Here is an 11,414-nt window from a genome sequence, read left to right as displayed (position 1 = left end):
TCACAAATGCTGATGGCCCATGTTTACTATTCAGAAAATCTGATGCGAAAATCAAGCCAAAGAATGGATTCCTTAAGAAAAAGCAGCGACTATATACCAATCGGAATCTCCCGGGCCATTGGGTGCAGGAGAATTATGAATGATGAAAACAGAGGCGTGCTTCACGAAATTCCAGTGCACGTTTGAGACACTATCTAGGCCTATTTAATAATATTCACAAACAGCCTTTTTGTGTCAAAAGCTTTTCTTTTTTTTAATGTTACTGTGCATAGTGGGGTTGCACATAAATTCTGGCCTGATAGCCCTCTTTTCTTTGGATTCCAGTGTGACTCTTTCTCTTTCTTCTTCTTCCTCTTATTGCTGCATATCAGACTTATGGTAGCTTGCAGGCTGCAGCTTAAATCTCTGGAGGAGAAGAAATGGTGAAGTTTTCTAAGCAGCTCGAGGCCCAGTTGATACCAGAGTGGAAAGGGGCATTCGTTAATTACAGGTTATTGAAGAAGGACATTAAGAAAATCAAGCTCCTTCGTAAGAATGAATCTTGGAATAAAGCTCATGATTCTGCAGAGGGGTTCAGCTGCTCAAAATTGGAATCCGTTATAGATTTTTTGAAAGAAAAGACCAAAGCTTGGTTGCCAAAAGCCTCCAGCCATGGTGATGCCATTCAGGTGACCCTAAGATCTATATATAAAATATATATTACTTGCAGAATGTTGATGGGCAACAATAGTTTTTCATATAAAGTTTGTTTGTTTTACAAACATTTCTCACCACGAAATTGTTGGAGAATGTGAATAATTTTACGTTGGTTTTTCAGGCGGAGGAGGTTTGTTTACTGATACGTGATTATGGCTGTTTTTCATAATACTTGTTTTGGTTGTCTGTGGCCTTGGATCTATCGATTGTCTATTATAAGCTTTTCTGGAAGATTGTGGAATTTGGCGTTTTGTTGAGATCTCACGCTCACAAGCTGAGAAAATAGCGTGTGATGAATTTGTTACAGTGAGGAATTTGTTTTGTTCTCTATGTGCAGCTTTACTTATTTTTGAAAGAAAGTAGAAGGAAACTTCTTGTGGTTTTTCATGTTTTCAACGATTAAAACCTGTACTGCGCCTGCCTGCTAGATTGTCTTGTATTTATATGTTACAAGATGTGAACTTTGAAGGTCATGATTGTCTTGTATATAACATACCTGTACTGCTGTCTGCAAGATTGTCTTGTATATATATATGTTACCAGGTGTAAACTTTGAAAGTGATGATTTTCTTGTATTTATATGATACGGGGTACAAAACTTTGAAGGTGATGATGGATGTTAAAAGATATAGCTAATTACATTTAATTACACTTTTTTTATCATCAATTTTTTTAATTTTTGTTGTTACTATCATTAGAGGTAAATGAACTATCAATTTTTTTATAATTTTTGTTGTTACTATCATTAGAGGTAAATGAACTATCAATTTTTTTTATGGACTAATGTTACTAGATATAATTAGAGGTAAATGAACTATCAAATTTTTTTGTTGATTGATGTTACTAGATATAATTAGTTATATTTAATTATATTATTTTGAAATTTGTGTTTCTATTATCACATGTAAATGAATTATCAATTGTTAGTATTATTGGAGGATTTCATAAAAAACCCTAACAAAAATAGAATAGATAAAAACCAACCGAATAGAATATACAAGAACAAAGTCATGAACCATTAAATTTAAGTGAACTATCAAAATCATAAACAAATAATATGGAAGATGAATTATATTGGTTAGGTAAATCTAAGCAGATAATGTTATTAAACACATTTCATGTATTTTGAAGAACGACTCATCTCAAGTGCATTCATATTGCATTTTGGTATCCTGGCCATGAAAATATTCTCTTTATACTGGCATTTGAAGTTGTTTCATTGAAGATTTTGATTTGCATGTGAGAAGTTTATTGCAGAGCCACAAATTGTAACAGTACTGATCAATGTGTACTGGACAACGCCTGTTCCAAATTGTTGTGATGTATGGTTACACAGGCCGTGAATTGCTTCAGGAAAAAAATTATGTCGGTTAGAGAAAGTTGATGAGAAGATTGATTTTCATGGGGTTATTGGTATCAGAAATGAAACAAAAATTGGTGTTGAAGTATATTTTTCTAATTTCTTTTGTTCTTTATAATTTTTTCCAGTGAGATAAATATTTACGAGAGATTTGAATTTTCACGAGATTTGAATTTTGAATCTCAGAATTTACATAACATTTTATATCACAACTATCACTAATTAAACTGCCTTATATCACAACTATCACTAATTAAACTGCCTTAATAAGCTGTTTCGTTGTTTATAGTTTTTTAGATGGAATTGTGAGTATTAGCTTTAGCTTGATAGTTTGTTGATATCTTCTTTTAAGAGGTGGAGACGTAAAGACTATTAGCATTCCCCACTGTCAATGAGTGACTTGAATCCAGCAAAGAATTTTGAGTATTGTATTTCTATTGGCAACTTTTTGGCCATTTTCAACCTGTGTGAATCAGCGAAATTAATTTAGTATGGGCTCACTGTCAGCATGCTCTGATTTGATTTATATAAAATGTTTACATTGATTTCGTAGTTGTGAAGGAAAAATAGTCAATTTGAAAAGATAGGTGAAAAAGAAAAAGGTCTTTTAAGAGGTGTACCACCAGGAGCACAATAGTTACGTGTATCTTTTGGGAGAATATTGCTTTCACAACTAAAATTGCGTTAAAGCACTAACGCCCAAAGTGCGATCATACATGGAGATGTGATGTGTCGATACTTTATAGATTGCTTTTCTTTCTTTTTAATATTTCTTTTAAAAGTGGTTGTGGTTGTTGAAGGCTAACTGTAACGTCTGATTTTCTTTTTTATTAAAATTTGTTGACATGGACGTTCATGCAGGTACGTCACAGCATCTCGCCCTCAAGGAGAGGATACGTGTACGAAACAGAGTTGATACAGCTCTTTGAACAGGCAGACGCTGCTAAGGCCTTCTTTGCAAGCCTGGATGCAGAGTTGAACAAAGTAAATGAATTCTACAGAAGGAAGGAAGCAGAGTTTCTGGAAAGGGGAGAAACGTTGAAAAGGCAAACGCAAATCTTGATCGACCTCAAAGACATCCTCAACGATCAAGGGTCGTCCAAGAAATCATCTTCGGGCCATGGAGGGAGCGAGAGCGGTTCAGACTCCAGCAGATATGGAGGGCGCTCGATCCCCAGCGAGGGTAGGGTTCTTTGCCCTTTTCTTTTATATATATACTGTGCTAAAAGTATTCAGCTGTAGCGTATTAATGGTACTATATACATAGTTGGGTGTAGAAAAAACTTGAGCACTCAGAAAAATCAGACTAATCTTATTCCGATTGTGCCGAAGTATGAAACAAATATGAAGGGAAGGGTGATATATGAGGGCTATGGTGTTTGGCTCTGTTGGCTGAACTCAGGTTGATTGTATATTTGAGAAATGGTTGGGAGAGGGGATTAAACAATAGATCTTTTGTCATCAGATTCTTAGATATCTCTGAAACACTGGATATAAAAATGTTGTTAATTGATATTGTCTGGAGTATAATAAGTTTATTAATATGGTTGGGCTGCTTGATTTTTGGCGATATAAGAGTTTTTTGAATCTATTTCTATTACAAAAATTATTCAAACATTCCAATGGTGATTTTTTTGAAATAAAAACTCCAAATTCTAGCTAAAAATTCCTTATTCCTGAATATTCATATTAAACAATATCCATTACAAATTCCCAAATGTTGGATGAACATTGTTTATAGTATATATAAAAACATCTATATCTTTTAATTATTCTGTTACCCAACTAAAATAAGAGAAAGATATTTTTTGAGTATTTTTTTTTGGCATTTCTTAGGTCAATTACAAATTCTAGTAATATTATCAATGTTTTCACCTTTTTGGTTTCTGACTATCAAATTCAGAGATACTTTCAAATCTACGATCTACCTAAGTTCAGCCCCGCTCCTATATATGGTTATTGTTTTTCATGGTTGGTATTATTGGAAACAATTGAGTCTGAGCAATGTTCGGTGTTAATTTGATTCTATAGACGGAAGTGTCGCGGGCGAAAAGGAGGGCGAAAAGGAGGACGAAGATGTGGTTGCATCTGTTTTTGAAAAGAACGGCGTCACATTTGTAGATTCTCCTTCTCGTCTCTCCGGGAATCGATCGAAGACCAAAAAGGGGAACACCAAATTATATCTGAAAGGCAAATCGGGGAGCGCCGGCAGTGCAAGAATCGGCAACACCTTAAGTCGGCAGATGAGGGTCGACATTCCGGCGACCACTCCGTCCCGAACCGTTTCGGCCATTACGCAAATGCTGTGGGAAGATTTGGTGCAGAATCAACCTGCCAAGAAGGATGAAGCAGCGTTTCAGGGAGGATCAGGCAGCACCAGAATTAATAAGAAGAAGCTGCAGCATGCCGAGAAAATGATACGTGGAGCTTTTGTAGAGCTTTACAAAGGCCTTGGCTTGCTGAAAACCTACAGGTTGGTTGGTCATATTATATACAGACCTACAGAGGTCACCAGTGCTCCTATTAATAATGGGGCATGCGAAAGTGATAGTAGATTTCAGGGATTTAAGGAATATATAGGAAATAATATGATAATCAGGAGAAGGGTAAATTGTTTGATTAAATATAAGTTCAAGATTAATAATGCATGTATTAGTTTAACAATCAAAAGTTTAAACAGTGACTTATTGATTAATTGATAGTGATTTTGTTTGGCATGGCAGTTCCTTGAACATGGTTGCCTTTGGGAAGATATTGAAGAAATTTGACAAGGTAATCTAAGTTAAAATTTTTCTCTTTAAAAATTGTAAATTTTGTTGTATGCTTTATACCATTTTCATTTGTTTTAAGAGATTGGAGAAAAGTTTAGATCATCAGATTGTAGATTTTGAGAATATTTTGGAATTTGATAGTCAAACAATTTTTCCTCTTAAAAATTGCAGATTTTTCTTGCATGCCTTGTATGACTTTTTCCTGCATGACTCATATGATTTTCACTCTTTAAAGAGGGATGCGAGAAGAGTTGGACCATGTGATTGTAGATTCTGAGAATATTTGTGAGGTCAAATGCATATGATTTTTGTTCTTTCAAAGAGATTGGAGAAAAGTTTAGATATCTGATTATAGATTTTGGGAATATTTTGGAATTTGATGGACAAATAATTTTTTCTTAAAAATTGTAGATTTTTCCTAAGGCCTTATAGGACTTTATCCTGCATGCCTCATATGATTTTCACTCTTTGAGAGAGATGGGAGAAGAGTTCGGATCATCTGATTGTAAATTCTGAAAATATTTATAAAATCAAACAATTGACTTTGATCTTATCTTTCGGATAGTTACTTGGATACAACTTTTTTCTAAAAATATAATAAATAACATAAAACACTCCATTTGAATTCACTCATTTTTATTAAATTTCCAAACTATTTCAAAACAAAATCTGATGAAACTTGTTATGTTTTCAATTCTTCTCTTTAATAATTTTCTGGGCTTTTTTTAATTTTTATTATTTTTAATTTTTACTGATAATGTGTCATATTACATATATTTCCATTTTTCCTTTTTGGAATTTCATTCTTTTATATATAAGTTTGGTAAATTCGATTGCCCCAATTCAAATTTGACTGTACTGTTCTGAGCAACAGTGGGACTACCGCAATTCCTGTGGTAATGGAAAACAATGTAAGACTATTGGTATTTGAATGGATACACTTATATATTTAAGCTCACTTGCGTTTTGTTTGTGATTACATTTTGAAGGTAAGCGAACAACAAGCAGCTCCTGTTTACTTAAAAGCAGTTGAGAAATCATATTTCAATCATTCTGATAAGGTGGGAGATTTAGCTTTTCAGGAATTTTGATTTTAAATATGGTAGCACTGCACTGGTGTGTGAATTCAAACTACTACTATATTATTGTCAAGATGAAATAACACAACTTCGTTTGGCCACTGATTTTGGAATGGTTTGTAATACTGCACAGGCGGTAAAATTAGCAGATGATATTGAATCTACATTCATTCAATATTTCATGGAAGATGACCGCAAAAAGGCTATGAAGTTTTTGAGGCCAAGGGAAAAAAAGGATTCCCATGCTGTGACTTTATTCATTGGTAGTACTTATATCCTCCATGATCGCAGCTACTGTACATTCATTCTGATCATTTTAGCAATATGATAACAGCTTCAAGCTAATACTATTCATGAATGTAATGTAGAATTTTTAAAATATAATATGGTTATGATCATTGGAATGACTTGTACTGCAGGGATCTTCACAGGGTTTTTCCTAGCTCTGTTTGTTGGGTATGCTATACTGGCTCATTTAACCGGCTTGTACAGAGATTCCGATCAATCTGGCTATGTCGCAACCTTTTTCCCAATTTTCAGGTTTGATTACTAGCCTTTTACTGTGGAGACCAAAAAAAAATTGATTTTAGACAAAGTGTCCTTTCTCAGACTTATCATCGCCTGATGTCACCTTGACTGTGCTAGGAAATGATTAGTCAAATATCAAATAACCTTTTAGAATATATATTTATAATAAATGGTTGGTCATTATAATTTAAAGAAATTGTGCAAGTTGAAGTTCCATGATGAAAACGACTGCTTAGATGAACTAATTAGTAATGTAGAATTTAGTAGAGCATGGGATATTGTGATCCATGTTTTTGAGTCAAAGAACATTTTCAAGTAATTTAGAATTTGCTAAAGGAGCATGGAAAATTAGTAATGTTGAAGATGAAGAAGCATGGGACATGAGTGTTGTTTCAAGTATAATAACATTGGAGAATTAAGAACGAAGAATTTGAAAAAAAAAACATGAATATAGAATTTGCTCAAAAAGCATGGATATTGTGAATGATATTTTGAGTCGAGGAATATTTTTATTAATGTAGAATTTGCTCAAGAAATATGATAATATGTTTAGAGTAAAGTACACAAAGACCTAATATGATAATATGTTCAAAATTATAAATAAAGGAGATCACAAATAAAAATTTGATGCTACATTATTTAGATTTATTTAAAAAAAATTAACTAAAGGCGAATTCCTCCCATTCAATATTTTTTCTAGGTTTGCTTAAAAAATGCAAAAGCCGGATTCTATGTTGTTTTTTAAATAAATATGCCATATATATTATTTTTTACTTCATTCTTTTAATTATTTGTTGGATTCTTTTAATAGTTGCTTTGTACTCATGTGATATGGACCACTACCATACTATCTTTTCTTTTATTTTTTTTTATTTATAACCACTACCATATTATCTTTTTCTTTTATTTTTTTTTATTTAGAAAAATATGTTACTGGACGCATTTGTAGTTGCATGATATGAGATTTATTATATTATCTTTCATCTTTTGGTTATTTTTCTCCTTTTTATTATTTAAAGAATGTTACTATTGATCTATTTATATTGACATGATATAAAATGTATTATTATTATAATTTTTAAATATTTATATACATTTTTCCATAAACAAAAGTTAATTGAAAAATTTTAAATTCAAATCTCATAACATAATATTTCATAATAACATCTAAACCTCAAATGACATAACATAATACTACAAAATAAATCTATCTCATAGTTTACCTAATAATCCATAACCTGCCATGATCGCTTCAGCCACCCCAAACTCCCTTTTGGCTTTGAGGTAAAACACATATTCTCCGCCATTATGTTATAATCAACTGAAAATAAATGAAATGATGTATAGCAATTGGAAGTTTCTAAATGTTTGGCTGGTTATAATCATCATAATCACGGTGAATCCTCTATGTCATCTAACGAATGAAACTGTTCACCTGTGTGTCACGGTGAATCCTCTATGTCATCTAACGAATGAAACTGTTCACTTGTGTGTGTGCAGCACGTTAGTGTTATTTAATCTGCATCTATTCTTGTATGGGTGCAATATCTACATGTGGAGGAGCACGAGAATCAACTACAGCTTCATATTTGAATTTTCGCCAGCTACAGAATTGACATATCGAGATGTTTTCTTGATCTGCTCGACTTTTATGACAGTAGTGATGGGGGGTATGGTGGCTCATCTAACATTACGGCTGAAGGGATTTTCTTCAGATGTCATAGATTCAATTCCTGCACTAACTCTGCTGGTATGTTTACAATACTTTAAATACCTTTTTTTTTCTTTCAGAGATTAAAAAGCAGATTGTTCGATATTATGGTAAATCAAATCCCCTGACCGAACCTTTGAATCTGCCAGGTCTCTGCTGCTGTGCTCTTCTGCCCAATTAATATTATATATAGATCAAGCCGCTTTTGCTTCCTTAGGATCATGAGAAACATTTTGCTTGCGCCATTGTATAAAGTAAGTCTCAGACCTTATGAATTTTACAGTTTCTTTCGATTGATTTAAAGATAAAAATGTTCATAGAGTAACTGACACTATCGGGGCTTCACTGAGTACCAATATCATATCATATTGAGGTATATATATGGAGGAAAAAATGATTTAATATTTTGGGGATATATATGGGGTAAAGGGTTTTAAGAATATATATGGGGTAAAGGGGTATAAAGTGAAAAACTGGATACCTACAATAAAACTGGGAAGTGTATTGGGTTCATATTGGTAAGGGGTTAATTAATGCGATTTTTATAGATATTTTCCAATATGTAGTAAAATTAGTGGTATTGTTTAATTCATATGTCAGAAGTTCATTGAGTGAAACACTCACTATTTTTGTAGGTAGAGATGACAGATTTTTTCATGGCCGATCAATTAACGAGTCAGGTAATTTGCTTCACAGTTCACTTTTATGATGAGGGAGAATTTTATGGTAGATTTCCCATATTTTGGAAATTTGATAAAAAAATCAAACAATTTCATTCAATTTTAAAAATATTTCAAAACCTGCAATTGCTCTAGTGTTAAAATTAAGTGGCTAACATAAATGTTCATTTTTGGAATATTGATTTCCAGATTCCCCTGCTCAGGAATGTAGAGTACGTAGCATGTTATTACCTAACCGGAAGTTTTGCAAAACACGAATATGGTGCTTGCGATCATAAGACGTCATACAGGCAGATGGCTTATGTTATTTCATTCCTGCCCTATTATTCGCGTGCCATGCAGGTTGGCCGTCCTGACCTCTCTAAATTTAGATGTAAACGTTACTATTGTATTAATTTTGATCTTGGATGTTCATGGTCTTAGCATAAGAAATAACCAAGGGGATAAATAAAAACCAAATGCAAACCCTGTAGTAGCTTAATACATCGCTGTTTAAGATGTACCATGTTTTTAAAATTGGTTGGTTTTTTTTTTTTCCTTTTGACATTAGACTTCAGCGGCTGGTAAGAGCACTTCCCTCTCTCTCAGTGAAATTACCAAAGCTAAAAATAAATTAGGACATTTTAGTCAGATATTAAGATAACTATATAACGATTTGAAGGTGGCCATTCTGATTTGTTTGACTGTTTTACAGTGTGCAAGGAGATGGTTTGAGGAAGGAGATTTGTCGCATCTTGCCAATTTGGGAAAATATGTATCAGCTATGATTGCAGCAGGAGCAAGGTTATCGTATACAAACCAGCCCCATAATGATTTCTTGCTAGCACTAGTTGTGATCACATCAACTATTGCAACTATATATCAACTATATTGGGATTTTGTGAGAGATTGGGGATTGCTTAACCCGCGCTCAAAAAACCCATGGCTCAGGGATGAACTCATTATAAAACAAAAGACTGTGTATTTCCTCTCGATGGTAAGCAACCTTCAAAGTGATTGCTATTTTCAGTTTATATATATATATATATATATATGGGGGTTAGTGTCGTGGATTAGACCAAACTTTTATGTGTATAGTCTTTGGTTTGGGCATTGCAGATGGGAACTTAACTTTATTGAATTTAATTTTATTGTAGATTTTGAAATATTCTAAAAATTTAATGAATGAACAAAAGTAAAGTGAAACAATTATTTTTGCTTTTATTAGTCAAATTTACAAAATATTCTAGAATTTGCAATCCAGATCAAAATGGTGGAGTTTTACTCCATGTACATTAACTTTGGTCATGCCCATTAAATATTGGATTCTGCAATTGAGATGATAATATTGGATTCCGCAATTGACATCATCTCAGGCTAATGTTAATTGTCCTGCTGAAGCCTAAGTTCAAACCTCTTTGTTATTCTGTAAGAGGGAATGCAATGGATATTGGTTTTAGATATCTTGGTTGAAGAAAATATCTAGGAATCCAAATTGTTTGACTTTATTGCTTTTCATTTTTGAGATATTTTGAGAATCAAGAATACGAATACGAATTCCAATTCCAGACTTAACCCACTTGGGACAAACCAAATTGATATTTTTCTCTTAATAACCTTTTCCTCCATCAAAATAAATCATTGCTGTTTTTTATTTTTTCCCTAACCAAATGAATCATTGCAGGCTCTGAATTTCGTCCTTCGGCTTGCATGGGTACAATCGGTGATGCACTTGAAAATGACTGGTCCTGGGTATAGGGAGACGCCTGGGGACAAGGTGACTGGCTTCGTTTTGGCATCTCTTGAGGTCATTCGACGAGGCCATTGGAACTTCTATAGGTATAAGCAACGCATGCAACAAATATATTTGAGAACTTTGAATTTTTTATAAGCTTAGTTATGAATCCCAATTTGAATATAACCAGAAAGATGGCTTGTGGTTGTTGTTCAGGTTAGAGAATGAACATTTGAACAATGTGGGTAAGTTCAGAGCTGTGAAGACTGTTCCGTTGCCTTTCCGTGAGGTGGATTCGGACTGACTGACTGAACCAACCAGTGCTCCAATCTCTAGACCAAGTGCGGCTGCCACGCGATGCCATGGTCGATGGAACTGGTCGACCAACCTTAGGCGATTTGGTGATCGAAAATTAATTAAATCATCTAAATGTACATACGCTAGTTGTTGTTTAATGGTTGATTTCGTATTGAAAATTGAAAAATTTCATTACAACACTGCTCTCAGAATGGCCTGTCATATGTCACAGTTTCACATTGGAAGTACTAATCTTCAATAAACTTCTTGCAATCCAGCTTTTGTTGAGGCGCAAGCTGAACAGTACACGCGTACCTTCAAAAGACATTTCATTAACAAGATAGTTGTTTAATTGTGAGAAGTTTTTGCTTTTTTCTCCATAACTTTTTAAGTGAATTTTTATTGAAATTCAAAAAGATTTTTTTTGGAATCTTAAATTTTAGTAATGTGATTGGTAGAGACAGAGTGTTTCTAAGGTTTTTTTAAATGTGCTGAATTTATTTATATATAAAAAATACATTTTCAATAATTTAAATTTTCTCAAAAATGTAAAAAATAAAAAATTTAATAATTAGATT

At 33.3% G+C, this 11,414-nt stretch overlaps 1 protein-coding gene across 1 annotated transcript; it reads left to right on the top strand.

The window, feature by feature from the left end:
• Nucleotides 1-286: 286 nt before the first annotated feature.
• Nucleotides 287-11,197, top strand: LOC149251712 (phosphate transporter PHO1-like). Its single transcript, XM_089459544.1, has 14 exons — nucleotides 287-668; nucleotides 2,918-3,239; nucleotides 4,088-4,529; nucleotides 4,780-4,828; nucleotides 5,817-5,888; nucleotides 6,040-6,169; nucleotides 6,326-6,446; nucleotides 7,935-8,184; nucleotides 8,295-8,399; nucleotides 8,781-8,825; nucleotides 9,015-9,167; nucleotides 9,520-9,801; nucleotides 10,489-10,643; nucleotides 10,756-11,197. The coding sequence occupies exons 1-14, from the start codon at nucleotides 420-422 to the stop codon at nucleotides 10,841-10,843; spliced, it is 2,463 nt and encodes an 820-aa protein (XP_089315670.1). The 5' UTR covers nucleotides 287-419; the 3' UTR covers nucleotides 10,844-11,197.
• The last annotated feature ends 217 nt before the right edge of the window (nucleotides 11,198-11,414 follow it).

Source organism: Pinus tabuliformis, chromosome 7, assembly GCF_031772625.1.
Source record: "Pinus tabuliformis cultivar Carrire ecotype Pingquan chromosome 7, CPIR1, whole genome shotgun sequence".
NCBI lineage: Eukaryota > Viridiplantae > Streptophyta > Pinopsida > Pinales > Pinaceae > Pinus > Pinus tabuliformis.
Note: the sequence above shows the minus strand (reverse complement) of the source record. Positions and strands in the feature narration are given on the sequence as shown.